General features: G+C 45.0%; 1 protein-coding gene across 3 annotated transcripts in view; it reads right to left on the bottom strand.

Annotated features, from left to right (window-relative positions):
- LOC111144903 (cyclin and CBS domain divalent metal cation transport mediator 2) overlaps positions 1–20,451 on the bottom strand; it is a 139,368-nt gene that overhangs the window by 21,586 nt on the left and 97,331 nt on the right. For all 3 annotated transcript variants that reach the window (XM_022499497.1, XM_022499498.1, XM_022499499.1), the window contains exons 2-3: positions 3,584–3,727; positions 642–779 (exon numbers count right to left, since the gene is read on the bottom strand). In XM_022499497.1, coding sequence (XP_022355205.1) covers positions 642–779; positions 3,584–3,727 — 282 coding nt within the window. The remainder of the gene's footprint in view (positions 1–641; positions 780–3,583; positions 3,728–20,451) is intronic.

Genomic DNA, 20,451 nt, shown 5'->3' with positions numbered 1-20,451 from the left:
AGTGCCGGCTGGATTGGTGGTTTTAATAATGTGAACGCTTGCCTCCTGGAATGGGCCCAAGTTAATCTGACTTGAAGAGGCCACCGAGAAATCCACGTCAAAGCGCTTAGAATTTCTGATGTCACGGACATCCTAAGAGATAGATTTAATTCTGAGAATCTATTTTTTCTTCTTTGCAAATCAGAGCACCCGTGTTACCACTGAGGTCCGGCTGTTCTTCCAAGGCAAGCTTGAGCGAGAATTACTCCAGGAGGTGGTGTCTGGTCTGCACGGCCAGCCTACGCCACCAGCGGGCTCTCCCCGGGACTGAGCTGGAAGCAGATGACCTGACCTACTGTTCACATGCAGTGTGCCACTAACATTCATCCTTACCTTTCAGACCAATTTTAAGTTACTGGTCCACCCCTGGTAAATGTCTCAGAGGGTTCATGCCGACACTGAACACAGGAGAGGAGAGAATTTAAAAAGAAAAAAACAAAACAAAACAAAACAAAACAAAAAAACAAAAAACAAAACACAAAAGTGGCATTACTTATCACCCCATTTCCCCGTCCCCACCCCCAGCCCACCCCAGTCAGCGGTGGGTGAGAAACACGGTCCAGGGTTCGGAGAGATCGCAAACTGTGATAAGCTGCACTTGCCTGTTGCTAGGAAACGGTGCATGGCCAGGAGAAGCTGTGGTGATATTTTAACCTTCATCTCGCTGTCTGTCTGCTTAAAGGCAGAAAAATCTTGCTTTCTTTCCCGATGGGCCACTTTCTTTTTCGTTCTGTTATCAGCTGACCGAAGAACGAGAAAAGATAAAAGGAAATGCATTCGATTACATCAGGGCTCTTTTTGAATGAAAAGGACACAATCCACTGGAAAGGCTAGACTACCTCCAGATCGCCGGCACTCTAGGCACCAAGGCCCCACAGAAAGAGGAGGAGAGAGAAGCCTCCGCAAATCAGTGCAGCACAGTCATGACCCAATCCAAAGTAAGGCAACTAGGACCAACGGTAAACATTCTCCACAAAGATCTTTAGAGCCCTTGCGAGTACACGACAGGGTAGCGGGGACAAAACCCTCACACAAGCCATGTAACCCCACAGTGATGGCATGCATCTCAGGGCCTACACAGTCTCCTGTCACTCGGTGTCACCACACTGCGGGGAAGAACAATCACCGGGTGACAGAAGACACAGGGAAGGGTGCCCTGCCTTGCAGAGGCTTTTAGCCTCTGCCGAAACAGGGAAAACAAACATCTGAACAAAACCTCTTCAGAAACAGAAAAGAATGCTTTCATAGAACATTTTAACAATAATATCTGTTAGCTTCATTTCTACCCCAGGCCCGGAGATCCTCAAGGTCAAGCAAATACAAAGAAGGTCAACCAGAAGAGAGGTCGGCATACTTCCTCTGTCGAGGGCTAGGTAGTATTTCAGGCTCTGGGGGCCACACGGTGTCTGTTGGAACCGCTCAACCCTACTGCTGAACAAAAGCAACCATATGTGAAAGAGCTAATAGGGCATGTGCCAACAAAACTTTATTATGGAGATGAAATTCGAATTTCACAGTATTTTCCCATGTCTCTAAGTAATTATTCTTTTCATGTTTTCAACGATTACCCAATGTAAAAAACAAACAAAAATTCTCAGCTTGTGGGCTCTCCAAACACTGGCGGCCACTGTGGGCTGTAGTTTGTTGTTGTTGTTGTTTTGCAAACCCCTGATCTAGACGGTGTCTAATACAAAACCCTTTTCCAGTATTTTTCTTGACAGAGAAAGGATCAAGAAAAAACTTGGTTAAAGACAAGACCTTAATCGCTCACTCCTTTCCCAAGAACCATGAGTCTGTGCGCTATTACCATTTCATGCCTGGGGCCAAGCAGACTTAATTACCAGGCTGGTCCTAGGGTGAGGGCAATTGTAACTTATCATTTTCTTCTGTCTCTAATTCTTTTCAGAATCAGACAGCATAAAATCAACACTATATTTCCAAATAATTTTCTAATGGCAAATATAGTCCTCAGCCCTGATCGCCTGTCGACCTCACGGATATCCCTAAAACCATGTGGTCAGCATTCCATCCAGCCAGGCAGGCTGGGCAACACTTCTGTGTGAAATCAGTTTAATCGAGGTTTAAGAGACTGTAACTGGAAAGCAAACATAAGATCTCCTAAGTGCTTTAGTTATCTTTCTTATGATGAGTACCACCCCCGAAGAAACAAACAAAAAATCTCTCTCTATATATATATAGATATATAAAGAGGCACACTTGGTATTAAATGGTCACTGTAAGGAAGGATGAAAAGACTGTCAACACACAAGTAACAATATGCTTTATTATGTGATCTCGGACTACTCTCCAAGTGTCAAGAAGATAAAACACATAGGAAATGGTGATTTTAAAGAACGCACTAATATATATACATGAGAAAAAAGTAAGACACATTTTCAGAAGCAAGTCATTTCCTAAATATCAAGTTTATCCTTCCAAGGGTACACGGAAGACTCTCATTATTAAAATGAGGAACATTCCCATCTAGCAGGACTAAATAAAAATCACTCTGTTTTAAGCTAGGCAGGCCCCATCCCAGGTGCCCTAGGCCATGTGAACAATCCATTTCCCTTTTAAGTCATGCTTTAATAAGCCAAACAGAACAAACAGAGCCCAGATACTCTTCTCTGGCCCACCTCTGAGAGCCCCAAACATCTCCAGGCAAAAACGCCCCTGTCTCATTATTAATCTCTTGAAAGAGATTACTAAGATTCTACTAAGAATGAGGCTGAAGAAGAAGGTTTAAACCCCACAGTCCAACAATCCAGTTGAGGACTTCAGTGAGACAGGGTTCCGCTTCAATTCTCAGCCCAGGATTGTTTACCTCACACGCAAAGACCAGCGGATCTTCCCCTCCCTCTACAAACAAGCCAAGAGACTCCTACCCCCTTCACCCATTTCCCCCTGCCCCCCCAAAGAAGATAGAGTAGCACAGAAAGGGAAAAACACATTCCTATTGGGTACCCTACCCTGTCCTGCTTCCCGTCCCTCCCAGTCACCACTCCTTGCCACAGCAAAGCTACACTCACAGACCTCACCTCTACCCTGGCCCCTGGGTTCTAGAACAAGGACATTTAAATGGTGGCAATCCATCCATTTAACAAATCCTCCTCACAAGCACTTGAATTTGAACCTTAAGTAGAAAAAGAAATTTATCTGAACACAACTGCCTAGCTGTGGAAAATAAAAATGTAGTGAAGAGTGATTCTTTTACCACACCTACAATAAAAGTAAAAACCAAGAAGGGAGTTTTCTGTTCCGGGCAAGTAATGCCCTCATCCCTTGTTAGAAGAAGTTGGCTTTTCAAAAAAAAGACAAAAACAAAAATGAAATACTGCCACTCGACACCACAGGCCCTGCCTCTCCTTTCCCCCCTCTGATGAAGGTTCTGGAACACACTGCCTAGTGGTCCACAGCCTACACATACACACAGCACGTAATGAGAGAGCAGAGGCAAGTGGCCACTGGAAACGAGAGAGGACTCACGAACGAGATGACAGAAAACAGCCAAGGTTTTGAAAAAAATCACACTCCGACTACTCACTGTATAAATCTGTTTCGTCTAGAATCTCGGATTTGATGATTTCTTCAATCACGTCTTCTAATGTGACGATTCCCAGAACTTCATAAAACGGGTCCCCTTCTCCCTCATTGTTCACTCGTTGCACAATGGCCAAATGAGATTTACCTTTAAAGAAAAGAAAACAAAGTTGAGGAAGCAATTCTCTGAATCTCCGGAAGGAAGTCTGGCACGGGATCATGTTAAGAACAGAGGCGAATGCAGAGACCGGATGATCCAAGTCTGCATTTCGGCGTTTAAACACGGGGTGGAAATGGCACAGGCAAATGGAAAAGTTTCCCGAGTCATCGAAAGCAAGACGACTGAGCAGGAAGAGCCTCGGCTTCTACACACGTCAGCCTGCGCCCCATTACCATTCGCTTCCTCATGGGGTGGGTCTTCAATCATGTCGGCCCTTCCTCTGTGACCTTATAGCAACTGCTATTTTTTTTTTTTTTATTTTTTTTAGGAGAATGGTTCTCCCAAGTGTGGTCTGTGGACCCTTAGGGATGCCCAAGACCCTCTTAGGAGGGCAGCGAGGTCAGACGATTTCCAGTGGAACACTAAACGTTCCCGGCCTTTTGCACTGTGCTGGGGTTTGAGCCCATCAGGCAAAGCTGCCCGAGCACAAAGCGAGGCAGTGGGGGCAGACCAGGTTCTCTGCCACCGCACATGCACAGGAAATGGGGGGAAAATCCATTTCTCTTCAGAACGTCCCTGGTGAAGATGTAAAAATTAATTTCGTTAAATCTTGACCTTGAGTACTTGTCCTTTAATACTTTATGTGGCAAAAGGAGACCCATCTTAAAACACTTGAGTCGCATCCTGAGGTATAATTGCTGTCTGAGGAAAGGCACTTACACAACTGTTTGCACGGGCAGGTTGCACTAGCCACGTTTTTCACTGGACGTCATCTTTATCTGAAGGGAAGTACCCAATGGATGGTGTTTAGACTTGTATATCTGGCAAATATTTCCTTGAAAACGGACAAAATGAGCCTGCAACGTTAAGGAAAACAGCAGCAGCATTTGCTAGTGATAAAATTTGAGCTTTCACAGGAAAATCGGGATTTGGGTAAACTTGTGTCCACCACAGGCTTGAGAACTTCTCGACAAGCAGTTTTCTGATGAAGTAACGAGTGGGATTTTTAAAATACTGAATAACGAAATGGGTCAACATTTCAAAGATCTACAGGACTCTGTGAACCAGTATTTTCCCAATGGCCATGGGAATGGTGCTACCAAGTCATGCACAGGTAAACAATCTATTCAGAGTACAAGACAGAACAACAGATTCTCTTTCCTCTCATACCCAATTTTTATATTTTTTAAAAGATGCGTTTATTTAAATTCCAGTTATTTAACAGACTGGGTAACATTAGTGTCAAGTGTACGATTTAGTGATTCAACAACTCCATGCAACACCCAGTGCTCATTGCCACAAGTGCCCTCCTTCATCCCGGTCACCTGTTTCCCCCATCTTCCCGCTCACCCCCCTCTGATCACCATCAGTTTGTTCTCTACAGTTAGAGTCTGCTGCTTGGTTATACCAATGGATTTCTTTTCCCTTTTTTTTTTTTTTAAAGATATTTATTTATTTATTTATTTGACAGATCACAGGTAGGCAGAGAGGGGAGGGGGGAAGCAGGCTCCCCGCCGAGCAGAGAGCCTGATGCGGGATTCGATTCCAGGACCCCGAGATCATGACCTGAGCTGAAGGCAGAGGCTTAACCCACTGAGCCACCCAGGTACCCCTAGACCAATGGATTTCTTAAAATAAGGTATTTATTTTGGAATAATTTTAGATTGACAGAAAAGCTGTAAAGACAGTGCAGAACGCCTGTGGAGCCTTTCCTCAGTTGCCCCCATTGTCAACACCCTGCATTACCACAACATATTTGTAAAACTAAGAAATTGACAATTGATACAGTAAATTCCAGACTTATTTGGGATTTCACCAGTTTTTCCATTAACTCTCTCTTTCTGTTCTAATATCCAGTCCAGAGTACCACACTGTATTCAGGTGTCCTGTCTCCTCTGGCATCTGACAGTTTCTTAGTCTTTGCTTGTTTTTTTATGACCTCGACAATCAAGGAGTACTGGTCAGGAATCCTGTAGAATGTCCTTTGATTTGGGTTTGTCTGATGTTTTCTCGTGATTAGACTGGGGTTCTGGGTTTTCTAGTTACATCACATCAGGGCTTTCTCGACAGCCACGTGACATTCCGAGTTTCTCCACTGTCCGGTTACTCATTTTTCTTTTTTCTCCAATTCTATCCCTTGGAAGCTGGTCATGAAGTCCAACCCACCCTCACGGAGTGGGGAGGGGTAGAAATGAAGCTCTCCTTCCTGGATTGGGAGAGTATCGACATATAGTATGCAGAATTTTTCTATAAGGAAGATTTCAGACCAAAGGATTTCAATTTAACAGTGTGCCCAAAGTCCACTGGAATAGTTTCAGATTCCACATGACAACTAACCTTTGAAAAACTACCACTTGTGGAGTTTTGGTAGAGTATCAAAGGAAGATATTCCCAATCCCCCAAAATGGTTGTTCAAATACCCTGTCCCTTTCCAAATACATATCTGTGGGAGCTCAGATTTTCCTCCTCTATTTCAACTAAAACATATACTGCACAGACTGAATGCAGAAGATGACAGATGGGCTGTTATTTTTGTTTTGGAAAAGTTATTTTTAATAAAAATGTTATTTATGTTAATATAGTATATCTATTACTGTCCTTCAAAAATTAATTATCCAAAAATGAATTAAGGTGTTTTATATTACTCCACTTTAATTTCAAATACAGTGACTATCAAAAGACAGAACCCACACAAAAAACGTTCAAGAGTCCTCAGTAATTCTTAAGAGCTTAAAGAGATCTGAAGACAAAGTTTTCGTTTTTTTTTTAAGATTTTATTTATTTATTTGACAGAGACAGGGAGAGAGAGGGAATGTAAGCAGGGAGAGTGGGAGAGGGACAACCAGGCTTCCTGCTGAGCAGGGAGCCCGATGCGGGGCTCGATCCCAGGACCCTGGGATCATAACCTGAGCCAAAGGCAGACACCCAACAACTGAGCCACCCAGGCAGCCCTGAAGACAAGAAAGTTTAAGAACAGCAGCCAGAGGAGACGGCCAGAAGGGTAAGGGAGGAGCAGGTGCCCCAGAGCTGAACAGTCCTAGATTGGAATCCCAGCATGGGCCCTTCCTCGCCATTACTAGCTGTGTGATCACGAGCAAATTACAGAACTTTCCTGGGCCTCAGTCTCCTCATCTCTTAAAACCAGGCTCATAATTACTGCTGCCACACACGATTGCCCTGAACATCAGAGATCGTGTTGGGACCAGCAAGGACAGTGGCTGGGAGTCCCTAAGCGATCAGTAAATGGGAACTCTCACTCTCTTTTTAACATTCTTCCTCAGTTCTAAGACACCATCAACTTACTACCAGCTTATTCAGAGACAAGAAAACCCTCTATATTAAAAGTACACCATGATTAAAAGATGCATTTCCCTTTCAGAAAAAAAATCTTTTAAGATAATAATGCATCTCTCAAATACTAATATTGGTTTTCCTAATCCAAGGCATGTGAGGCATCCGAAACAGGTCCTTTACTTAAGCCAAGAAGACATGATCTGGAAATTTCATGCTCTGTTAACATGTGTACTACTTTCTTTAATGACAGGGTGGGGATTATTTGGAGTGGGGGATGGCAGGGGGGTGTTACTTAAATAAAGTTTACCTAAAACTTCAAATCAGGTGAGATGACTCAAACACAACCAGCTAGACAAACTGAAAATATTCTCTGGGGGGTCAGAATGTGATCAAGTTCCCAGCACTTACTCAGAAACTGGCTCTGGTTTTGTAGGTTTGTGGGTCCTTTCCTGCTCTGCTTCAGACCCCTTTACAGGCATCAGGGAAGCCTAGAAGCTTAGACTGTTAGACAATTAGGCATCTTAACAATTTTCATCCTTAGCGTGCTCATGCTCAAAGAATGAAAATATTTTGAGCAAATGAGACGAGGAGGGAAACTTATCAGCAATAGATATAAACACACATCAGGTCACGTCACTGCTACCCTGGTCCATTCAGGCCGGTCACTTTCTCACATCTGCTTTCCCAAGGACCCAAACATAAGCAGTTAAAAATTCTTGGTGAATGCTGTCTGTCGAAAGTTAAATTCTTTTGCTATTCCCAGCTTGTGATCATTTAAAAGGAATTTTCCAAAGCAAGGTCTAATATTAGACTCAAAATGAAGTTTCCATTCCACTGAGGCACTATTCTCACCAAAGTAACTACCGCATAATCAGATTGTCTTGGAGCGATTCGTTTAAATGCAGATGGACATACTTGAAATACCAGCTCGAAGGCACCAACAGATCTGAGTGGAAAGGGCCATACTGGACGAGAAACTATTCGTGTGAGTTAGGTTTCGTAGACCGAAAAATCACTAAGTTTTCTTCCAAGCTCACCTGTAGGCTTTCATCCCTCTACTTCCAGTGTTGAAACTCCTGCAGCTGCCCCAGAGGCACATTCTTTTAGCTTTGCAATTCCTGGTGAGAAGTCCTGTTTTCTGAACTTTTTTCCAGGTAAGCAATACAACAAAACAAAACAAAACAAAAACGTTCCTCCTGTCGGATCACGAGCCTGTATCCCCCCATTTAACCATTTGCCACAAGGAATGTGGTCTTCAATTTCAGCCACGGAGCAATCCAAAAGAAAAGGTAAACTTGTCGATGGGAGAAATTTTAAATAACTGAGTTCAAATAACATACTTTTTAACCTGAGTGTGGGGAGAATTAAGTCAGGATTAACAGCAGAAAAGCAACTTTGGGGAAACTCATGAAAGCTGAAGTCAAAAACTAGAAAAGATTATGAACTAATGGATACTTTAGCTTCCAAAGAGATGAAAATAAGCCATCAGCAAAATATGTAATTACAGGCATTAAATAACACTAGGACTTTTTAATATCGATAGATTAAATGAACTCAATAAAGTGTGTGTGTAACAAAGCATACACGGCTGTCACTATTAGGACCTGGAGAGAACCCTTTCTGGTGAGCTGGAAGGGATCTTGTGGTGTTCCAGTCGCTTCGAACCATCCTGAAAGTTAAACCCCTAGCCTCTCTTCCTCCGGCTCTGGTCCTAGAAATGGAGGAAAAACGGATCACCAAGTCAGGCTGAAGAGAACCCAAGCAGGCCTGTTTTCAGACTATAGGGTTCTAGGAGACATCTCAACTCAAATCCAGAATTGTAAGCAAGTTATTAGAAAGGAGTCACCTAGATTGTTCATCTTTAACTGCTGTGTGCTCAGGGCAAGGCACCTGCACGGATGACTTTGGAAGAACCTGTCTCTATGATGAGATGAGCTCAGTGACCAGCTGCACACAGTAAGGCGGGTATCAACTTCCTGCCACTGCCTGTTCCCGCCACCTACCAGTCTATTACTGGCGTGTTCTCTCTGGATTGCTGATCCAGCCCAGCACGGGGGCCAGGTGGCAGCCCTGCATCTTTTAACTTTGCTACAATCCCAGGCTCAGATTTTAAAAGACAGAAACCAGCTGTATGTTGATGGAAATAATCAGGCAGGACAGCGATGAGGCGGACAAAGGGCACCCAGTGAAATTATGAGCTCGGTTGCTCTTCTACAAATTGGATGTCAGGGAGGGGCGATGGAGCAGCAGACAGACTAGCTGACAGAGCCAAGAAAGCAAGCCAAGAGAGCCGATGAAGGAGGATGGAATCAGGAACAACCGGACACTGCCGTGCTAACAGTGTCAGCGAGTAGTCCAACAGACCCATTAAAGTAGGCATGAGACAGAGTCCGTGGGGCCCAGAAAGGCCACTCAAACAGCAGGAAGAACACAAGCAGGAAGATTCAATGGGGAGAAAGGCCAAACCTGGTACAATCATCGTTCCTGCTACGTTGCTCAACTACAGGGCCGTGGCCAGCAGAGAGCACATGGTCTGTTCCCCCCACTCCATGCAGTGTGGTAGCCCCTCGCTAACCAAAGCTGGGGCCCAGGAAGCTTGGGGAGGCCTTCATTTTTAAAAGATTCTCAGTGGTAACAAGTTCCCAAAATGGGATGGAGGGGATTTGAAGGGCCATGCTGAGGTTCTCCCCAAGGACATCAGTTGTGTTTTTTTTTCTTTTAAAGATTTATTTGACAGACAGAGATCACAAGTAGGCAGAGAGGCAGGCAGAGAGAGAGGAAGGGAAACAGGCTCCCCGCTGAGCAGAGAGCCGGATGCGGGGCTCGATCCCAGGACTCCGAGAACATGACCTGAGCTGAAGGCAGAGGCTTTAACCCACTGAGCCACTCAGGCGCCCCAAGGACATCAGTTTTGATTACTGGCCAAGAAGTCAATCAATAATACACTTGAACCAGAATGAGCCTTGTTTTACAAAATATGAACACAACGGATCAAGTGAGATGAAGTGTATGAGCATCATCTGTGACCCATAAAACACAGGGCCGTGTAACTGGTGGGGGAGAGAGACACTAGGAGGGGGAGACAATGAAAAAGCATGTCCAGCTGGGGACCAGGAGCCATGGAGAACAAAAAGCAGGGGCAGAATTATTTAGTACAGGATGGGCAGGAAGGGCCTCACTAATGAGGGAACATCTGAGCAAAGCTGAGGGGCACTGAGGAGCCAGATGAAGCAGGTAAGGGACCAGGGCGGGGTGACAGGCGGGAGGCATAACAGAGGCCCCGAGGAGAGAGAGGCCGGAGGAGTAGGCAGGGAGGCTGGTGTGGAGGGTGCAGAGCCAGCAAGAGGGAAGCCGGTAGAGAGGAGGTACAGGTCATATAACCAGTAGAAGGGCGGGAGCTTCTGCTCTGACACAGGATGTCACTGGAAGGTTCTGAGCCAAAGAGTGACATGACCTGGACGGTTCTTAAAAGGATCTCCCTGGCTGTGGAGGTGAGAAGAGGTTTGGCAGCTGGTAGGAGGAGGATGGCAGTGGGGAAGGGCTGAGGCCGGAAGAAGGGAGAGCCAGAGAAGTTATGTCAGGAATCTAAGTGAGAGGGGAGGGTGGCGTGGAGCAGGTGCTAGCAGTGGAGGTGACAAGTACTTAGATTCTGAGTATGTCAGATAGAGCCGGCAGCTCTGGCTGATGGACTGAATGTAGGGCAGAGGCGAGAGGAGTCAAGGCCCAGCTCTAAGGCGTTTCCGCCCCAGCCAGGGGAAGGAGAGAGTCGCGGTTACTGCCAAGGGCTGTGGAAGGCCCGCATGAAAGGGTGACACCAGTCCCATTGTAGACAGGCCAGCTGAGAGAGGCCAGCGGGTACGCAGAAGAAGGACAATGGGGTTTTGAAAGCCAAATTAAAAAAAAAAACACAAAAACGATTTTTAAGAAGCAGAGAGGACTGGAAATCATCCAACGCAGCCTAAAAGGTCATGAAAGCGGATTACGGGGACAAAAGACCCTCAAGCACGAAGCATCGAAGGCTGTGGCCTGTGCCCAGGGTCTGTGGGACTTCCACTCTGACCATTCTTGTTAGCGGGAGACACGAGCTGCTTCTGCTGGGGGCCTTTGCCACAAAAAGACCCGTGTCAATAGGACAGAACTAGGCTTTCCTCTCCAAAGTAACACCTCCCTCTCCCAAGTACCTACTTCTAGAAATGATACCATTAGATTTCCAGTCACCCAGGCTTGACGCCCTGAAACTGCCTTTGCCTCTCCTCTCCCTCTCACCTTTTTCCTCCTCCTTTTTCATGAAACGTGAATACAGAGTATCTAAGATGCGCAGACCAGTGAGTCTTCACAGGTACATATTCCTGCAGAACCACCGCCCAGGAGGACTAGCAAGGTCACGGCAGAACAACGGACCGAAGTGGGTGAATGAGGCAGGAGGCTGGAGGGGAGCCCAGAGCAGGGAATAGGGAACAGAGGGGGACAGAAGTGCCTAAGTAGGATAAACTCACTTCTGGTTCCAAGGCAGGTAGAGGCCCAACCCCATCTGTTTGTTGACAAAGGATCCTCCCAAAATAGAAATCCCAGTGATCCTGCAACATGTGAGCTCACGATGATTAAGTGGGAATACAACCTCCGAAGAAGGGAAGCGATGCTCCTCCTGTCTTCAGTCACACCTGCATTATTGTGTTCGGGGCTGGGTTTTGTAATTTACCGAAGGCAAACGGAGGACAGAACTACCAAGGTCCTTGAAAATGTACAAACCATACCACGTAAGGCACAAATGAAAAGACTAGAGACTTCTAGAAGAGACTGCTAGAAGAGACACCTGGGCAGGGGTGGAACTCAACAGAAGCCTTTAAGTCCCTGAAATGGAAAGCCATCGTTGGTGCCTGCGCCCCTCACCCAACATCTTGTTACCTGCACTCGTTCCTCCATCTTCCCTGATGAGACCATCACCTTCTTGAAGACAGGGGCCTAGGCTTTATGCATCTTTGTATTACCCTCCTCCTAGCCCCCACAACCCCACCAAGTCTAGCATATCCCCAAACACCCGTCTCTTCTCTGCTCCTGGAAACCTAAGGCTCACTCGATTGCAACACACTCATGTCATCCCTTCTGTGGCGTTCACTTCCCAGTGAAGGAGAAAACCTGGTAGAGTAGGGCTCAGAGGCCATCAGAACCTGGCCCCACGGCCCCCTCCTTCCACCTCTGTCTCCATACTCCTCCTACAGGCTCACAAGCCAGCAGGTGGCCCGATTTCCTCTGGTTGTAACCATGACAGCTTTACTCCAGCTCTCCTCGCAGTCCCGATCCTGGCAATCCTTGTCATTGCTGCCCCCGCATGGAACACCTCTCCAAATGGCACTTTTCCCAGGATGCCCTTCCTGGTCCCCAAAGGTAGAAATGGTCCTTTCCATTTCTCAACTCCCACAGCGTCCCCTACATTTCTCATCAGGCATGGTCACTGGCTGCCTCCTAGTAAGGCTATCATCTTCTCTGCTGGACTGAGCTAATCACATCACCCCCTTCTCCCACAGCACCTGGCTGAGGCCCACCTCACCTCACCCAACAGGTAGGAAGGAGCATCTCTCAGAAGAGGTTGGTCCTCACAGTACCCGAACCCCTGCACTCACTTCCACAACACACCCCTCTGGGATCGCAGCTCCCACCATGCCCCAGCCCGAGTGCCTGCGTCTCTGCACCCGCATTACCCTTAACCGTACACAAGTCCTCTCCCCATTCATTTCCCTCTCAATTCAACAGCTACCCAAAAAAAAAAAAAAAAAGTCCCCTGAATTATAAGCCACATTGCACAAAGCCATTTTCTCATAACTTTTTTAAGTAAAACATGGGTGAACTCTTACACATGTCTTGTAGGTTTTCTACTGACTAATATGGTAACAGGTATCATGTAACATGAGAACAGCAGTTCAACTTAAGGAGAAGCAACAGAATTTCTTTTTAGGAGCTCTATCGCCCAGTGATTTCTGTACCATTTAAAGCTAAACTGGAAACAAATTCGTGTGTGTGTGTGTGTGTGTGTGTGTGCATGTGCGTGTGTGTGTACGTACTTATTTTACCTTACCACCCCCACCAGAGCTAAATGCATTTTTTCCAATTGAATTTTCCCACCATAAAATACACCAGAAAAATGTGACACAGATCTTAAAATAGTCCTATATAAACAATACATGAGTATATATAGAGAAGCACTTGCTGTATATAGAAATCAGTGGGCTTAAGTGATGATAACTGTTGCTATTCTGGGAGACAAAAGCCCCCTTTTACCAAAAGTTTTACTACTTCCAAAAATTCTTGTGGCCGACCAGTAAGTGGCTGCCCAAGCTCTCTCCAGCCGGACAGCTCCTCCAGCCCAGACATACGGGGTCATCTCAGTCACCCACAGCCTCACTCCCAGTTAGGTCATGTCTGCCCGGGGTGGGGGCGGGTGTGGTTTACTGGGGTTGGCCATGGAATCATGGCTCCCTAAAATCTGAGTTGGGAGGGCGCTGAGGGGAGGGTTTTATTTGACACAGATAACATTTCCTAACAGGACCACTTCCTGAATAGAACTCTGAAGTTATCTACTACCTCCAATGATAGAACTTTCAGGGAACCGGCCTGCTCTTCAATGGTCACTCAAAGTCAGAGTGAGGAGGCTGTCACTCACTGAGGCCCTTGGCCCCTAAAGGACTTTTTTTCCCTCCCAGAAGCAAAGCAAATGCCTTCCCAGAAGTTGACTGCAGGGTCCTGGGCACTGTGCAGAGCACCCCCCCGCCCCGCCCACCGCCCACAGGCCAGATCCACCAGGGCCCAGCTCCAGTGATGCACCTACAGCAGCCCTCCCTGTGTGTTATCCGCATCTGCCTCTTAACCTCTAAACGGAGCCTGGGGCCACCTTCCCATTCATAACTGTAGTTTCTTATCCTGTATCCTTAAAATCGCAATATCGGAGAGAAAAAAATTAGGTTGCCAATGTCTTTTAAGACATTTTAAAAGGAATTAGGTCTGTAAGATATCTTCATAGTACTACTACTGACTGGTTGGATTTCGTTGTCCATACCAATCTCTCACGCAGTCAGATCAGAAACTGCACAGGCTGAGAAAATCCAATCCATGGGGTTCTCAGAACTTGACCGTTGTATCAGTGGAGACAGGGGGAAGGTATGGTTGCTCGAAGGACAACCACCTTTACATGTTAGGAAAATTCCTGAAGTATATTAAAGCCACAGACACCTGCCTGGCCAATCACAGGCGCACAAATATTTATAGAGTAAAGCCACAAATTTATCTAAATCCTTTGGACATATTTTTTATTTTCCATCTATACAACTCTCTGTGTTTAAAAAAAAAAAAAGAAAGAAAGAAAGAAAGTTATTTCACCTGGCCTGAAGCTACCACTTGCATTTTTAGAGGTATCTTCTGGGCTCAGATTTTGTCCATTAGTTTTTAAGTTATATCCACATCTCGCTCAGTCGTCACCATTGTAGAGACACGGTCTGTTTACAATATGCCCAATAATATTCCATCTAAGCATTTAATCATGATTCTTGAAAAAACTTTATATTTAACTACATACTCACATGTCCCCTCCAATTTTCCCATCAGGCATATGCTCTTCCACTCATCAAATCTATGTTGAGAATATGCTTTATTCCTAGCAGAGGACCAAATATATTTAGGTGTCTACCTCCTTAAGGAAACGATTTTTTTTAAATGATTAGTAAATGGATTCTCATTACAAAAAGATTATTTGCTTTATAAAATGGATTGTTGTTCTATTAGGATTTCATTTTGAGATAACTGTATATTCATACACAGACGTAAGAAAGAACAGAAAGATGCTGAGTGTTTTTACCCAGTTTCCTTGATGGTAACATCTTGCCAAACTATAGCCCAGTATCCCAACCAGGTGACGGACGCTGCCTCAGTCACCACACAGAACAGGTCCATCCCCACAAGACCTCACGGACTTCCCCTCCCCCTCCTCCAAACAGGCCATTTTAATAGTTTCTCTGGTGAAATAAAGACTTAGTGTTCTACCGTCAGTGACACTTAAGTTTAGCTTTTAAGTTAAGGCAAATGTTAAAAAGCTCACAAAATGGTAATCAATAGGAAAACATTTTTTAGTCAACAAAAACTTGGTTGACATGGCAACTTTTGAAAAACGTAAGAGCAGCGGGTGGGGAGGGTCTAATACTGATGAGATTAACTATCCTGAGGCTTCCCCTTCCCGGGCTGGCCAAGGCACACCGTAGGCAGTGAGGAACTCTGAGTGCTCAGATAGGACTGTTTCTCAAGATTAGTAGAAAAATAAGCCTCAATTTATTAAACATCTGTAGAGGTGTCTCAACGGCAGTTTCATTTTCCAGAGAGCTCCTCCTTGGTTTCTCTAGATGGGATGGAATTTTGACGTGTCCACTTGGGGAGGGAACTAACCTAGGTGCTGCTGGGAAGGGATTTCACAGATACAATTAAAGTCTCTAATGGGTTAACTTTGAGGGTGATTATCCTGGGGGGGCCTGACCTGATTAGCTAGAAGGCCTTAAAAGCAGGGTGCAGACTTTCTGAGAACTAGAAGTTCCACATGTCAAAAACAGCTGCAAACCATGCTGGCGTGTGCCCTTTCCTACCGACTCGGGACTGCCTTAGCCTCCCCAACGACACATGCCTGTTCCTTCTAACAGATCCCTTAATGAAAATTGTGTGTGTCTGTCTGTCTTCTGCTGGTTCTGCTTGTTGGACAGACTCAGGATCCACACCACAAAGGGATTTAGAAAGCAGATACCAAAACAAAATTAGGATTAGATGAAGTTTTCATTTCTCAAACCCGAGACAATGGACGATTGTCTACAAAGTGATGTGGATGCTGAGCCAGAGCGAGATGCTTAATGAACTTTCTGGTAGAAAGAGCAAATCAAGTAACCTTTTGGAACAACAATGACAAAAAATTCACCTAAACTGTAGTTGTATCTAAAAGCAGCCAAATCCTTTCTTTCAATCCGTCCAAAGGGACCCCTTCCATTAAAGACCGCCATCTGGTCCCTCCACCTAAGTTAGGATTCCAGGCTGAAAACAATAGATGGGCTTGCATTCCCATACCACCACCCACTCGGGGTTCTCTTTTGCTTGCCTTCAGTTTTGCTGCCAGATGCTTTAGCCAGAAACCCAAAGTCAGACAATTAATATAAGATTCCAGCCATTCTGTGACTTAATGGCCCATCCAAATGATTTGTGAGAAACTCTCGTGAATCAACAGAAAGGAAACTGAAGAGTTTTTTCCATTATTCCTCTCTCCCAGAGTATTTAAAGACTTGGGATTTTCCCATCTTTTGGAGAAATATTTTTATTATAAATAGTGAGGCATGCCGGGCATCTCCACTTCATCTTTTTTGGTGGTAACACTCACTGTACACTCACTGGAATGTTTTCCTAGTAAGTGATCAGCAATGGAAAACATGGCTAAGACAAAAGATGGCTTTCAGGCGGAGAGGATGGGAACCTTCTCATCTTTCCCAAGAGACAGGTAGTTCTTCTATAGAACTCTGGTATTTATTTTAGAACTGAGTCTATTTCTGACTCGTAGCCTTTGGATGATGAAGACTGACCATACCAGTAAGGTAATAGTCCAACAGATTCACAGCAGTCCATCAAACCCAGTAGGAGATTCCAAAAAGAGAAATGCATTTCTGCTGCTAAGGCCAAATGCCACTGTTTTTCATTTAATGATTTTCTCTGTCTCTTCCTTGTATCTTACTTTTCTGGACCAATCATCATTTAGAACTCTGTTTTGTAGTCCAATCCCCCTCTTGATTGCAACTCAACTAAATTTCCTGGATGATTTCTATAACACAAGTAGACAAGACTGGTAGGGACAGACACCAAGTCATACATAAAAATTCAATCCTCTTGTGATAATCAGAGTGAACAAAAATTATCTCAGCCTAGACAAAGTGTTAAAAAACATTGCAGATCATGGGGCGCCTGGGTGGCTCAGTGGGTTAAGCCGCTGCCTTCGGCTCGGGTCATGATCTCAGAGTCCTGGGATCGAGCCCCATATCGGGCTTTCTGCTCAGCAGGGAGCCTGCTTCCTCCTCTCTCTCTGCCTGCTTGTGATCTCTCTCTGTCAAATAAATAAATAAAATCTTTAAAAAAAAAAAAAAAACAAAAAAAACATTGCAGATCAATCAAGCCACACCATTTCCTGCTTTAGAAGCAGGCATTTTAAGGAAAGGCCTGAGCAGGCACCCATTCTTTTTAAGCCTCCTTAAAGGGGAAACTGAGGGCTGATTTTGTTCAAGAGAGACCTATCACCTTTCCCACTCAAGTCTCCTTTTGTAAAGTCCTTCCTGAGGATCTCAAGTTGGAATGAGGAGGGAGGACTGTTATTACACTGTACAGTTAATATAAGATTATCAAAAGTCACTGAGTCCTAAAGTTGAGGGAAAACTAGATCATGTAGTTTAATTTCTTATCCAATGTTATAATCCTGCAAGGAAATTTTGTGCAAATAATCTACTTGAAAAAAAAAAAAAAAAAAATGAAGGCAAAAATAGTTTGAAGTTTTCCTTATTGTCCTGACATAGCAGAAGTCCTAGCATCTTACTCTTCTGTTTCCTGTCCCTGGGAACCTCAAGCACATCATTGTGTGTTGTTTTTGTTTTTTAGATTTTTTATTTATTTGCCAGAGAGAGAGAGAGATCATAAGCAGGCAGAGAGGCAGGCAGAAAGAGGGGGAAGCAGGCTCCCTGCCGAGCAGAAAGCCCGACGCGGGGCTCGATCCCAGGACCCTGAGACCATGACCTGAGCTAAAGGCAGAGGCTTAACCCACTGAGCCACCCAGGTGCTCCTGCACATCACTGCTATTATAGAGGAGAAAAAAGATGTGATTTGATGAATTTAAAAAACCAAACATTTTCTGGGATGCCTAGGTGGTTCAGTTGGTTAAGAGTCTGATTCTTGGCTTTGGCTCAGGTCATGATCTCAGGGTGGTAATATCAAGTTCAACACCCAGTTCCCCACTCAGCATGGAGTCTGCTCAAGATCCTCTCTCCCTCTGTCCTTCCCCCACCCCATACTTAAGAGCACACTCTCTCTAAATAAATCTTTAAAACATTTTTTTTCTATTATAAATTCCTTCACAATTTCTCCTTTTCACCATCCCCATTATCTAGCTCTTCCCCCATATTGCTGAAAATTGTGTTGGAGATAAGATTTTTCCATGAGGAAAGCATCACCACCTAAATATTCACCAGTAGAAGCCCGATTAAATAAATTCCAGTCCAACCACACAATGAAATTACTATGCAGCTATTTAAAAAAGCAAAGTAGATCTACATAATTATGAAAAGTTATCCAAAATACATTAAGGGAAAGAAAACCTGGAATATCAGCCACAGTATGATCCCATGTGCATAAATTGTGTCTATACAGGAAAATTCCGGGGAGAATCAGGTAACAGCGTGCTGCCTGGAATTTGTAGTAATAGTACAAGTTTGTGTCCTACAGTAATTCTGACAAAGTCTATTTTGTGTAATTCTTACCAAAAAGGTAAAGAGATTTATAACTGTATGTGGTACATTACTATGTGTAATCCGAACAAGAGTGAATGTTGGACAAGGAATGAATGAGAACAGAATCCTTTGTCCACATTAGATCCCCCTTCACTGTTACTTCACCATCCTGTGGGCCCCACTGCTTATTCCGTCTGCTGCCTGGGTGGCCAACTCCACACAGATCCCCACTGGCTTTCAGACACCATGCTGTCATCCGACTCATGGGACAGCCTGATGCGCTGCTCACTTCCGCAGTGGGACTTCCCCCACAGCCTACCTGCGGTTGTGCGCAAATCCAGAATGGGGAGGAACCAACGCCCATGGGAGGAGACTTCCTCCTTTCGTACTCCAGCACAGTTCCAGGAGCCTTTCCTAAGGTCTCTCTGAATGTCCGAGGCAGGAGAGAGCACCTGTTGCCTGCAGCTGTGGCCAAATGTACTATTGTGTCCTTGAACTTCTTCCCTCCTTCCCATTTCACTTCCTCTGTCCTGAACTCCCGCTCCCTGGTGATCCCATTCCAAATCAACTTCTGTACGCAAGCCTCTGTATTGGGCCAAAGTTCAGGCTAAGACATCATCAGATGTAGTGGGACATTTTCCTACCCATCAGTCGCAGGCTTCATTCATTTGACCCTTTTCTTTGTCCATGATGCCAGTGCCAGGTGTGTTAGGACACATTTGTATCTTGACAACGAATGCCAATCCAGCACATGTGTGTCACAAAGGGCAGGAGTATTTCTCCATGTCATTCCCACGCTGCGTTGGCTAGCAGTAACTTACACATCGGAGAGACTGCAAACCCAAACGAAGTGGCTCCCCAGCTCACCCTCCCCACAGATGAACTCCAAAAAAAAAAAAAAAGAAAGAAAGAAAGAAAGAAATGCCTGGGACCACTCCAGTATCTCCAGATGGGAGCGCGGGCAAGGGTAATTCAAAGAACCAAGAGAACAATTCTGATCAATTGCAGTTAACGTATCTGGACTTTGCAAAGTTTTACAAAAACACATGATGGTGTAAACACATTTGCTAGAGCCCTTCCCAGGACCCCGCTTGTGAGAAGCACTTAACCCTAAGCTTGGATAGTCAAGCTGCTTTCCACCATGTAGTCATTAGGGAACAGTCACAAAAGGAGACCTAACCCACAGACCGGAAACTCTTGAATCTACATACTACCACCATGCCCAGTCTAATCTTCTCTCCTCGACCGCAGATAGAGACATAAAAATAGCCCAGTTGCCTACTTGATTCTCTTCACTTGCCCTCCGGACATCTCAAGTCCAATACGTCTGAAACGGAATCTATCACCTCCTTCACCAACCTGTTCCTCCACTTCCATTCCTCTCGCTGACTAATGACACCACAATTTCTATAAAAAATAAAACTGGGGGAGTTGTCTCAGAGTCCCCCTTTTCTTCTAGTTCCACCCTGCTATGAGAAATTGGTTGCCAAATACTGGGCGGACTTCTAAATTTAAGATTGCTTCTAACTATCCACTGAACCCCTCCAATAATCTCCAATCCCGTCACTAGCTCCCCTGAGTTACAGGTCCTCACTGTGGGTCTTCTGAAGGCAACAACCTTCTAATGTCTTGTACAAACCAGATCTGAACACATTATTTTCTTGCTTGAAATCTTCAGTGGCTGCCCGTTACGCTGAAGACACTTTAAATGCTTTTCGATGGCTCACAGCACCCTCAATGACATGATTCCCAGCTTTTCCTCTAGCCTCACCTCCTACACCTTTTCTCATTCCCCATCAGAGCACAGCGTTTGCCTTTCTCCAAACCAGATGTGTGGTTTCATGGTTTCCTCCGCCAAGAACACCTCCTCCTTCCCTTGGCTCCTTTCCTATTCCTCTTCCTCCAAGATACAATTCA

Source organism: Enhydra lutris, unplaced genomic scaffold, assembly GCF_002288905.1.
Source record: "Enhydra lutris kenyoni isolate GAN:26980312 unplaced genomic scaffold, ASM228890v2 scaffoldscaffold12, whole genome shotgun sequence".
In the NCBI taxonomy this organism is placed as follows: domain Eukaryota; kingdom Metazoa; phylum Chordata; class Mammalia; order Carnivora; family Mustelidae; genus Enhydra; species Enhydra lutris.
This window is presented reverse-complemented; position numbering and strand designations above follow the sequence as displayed.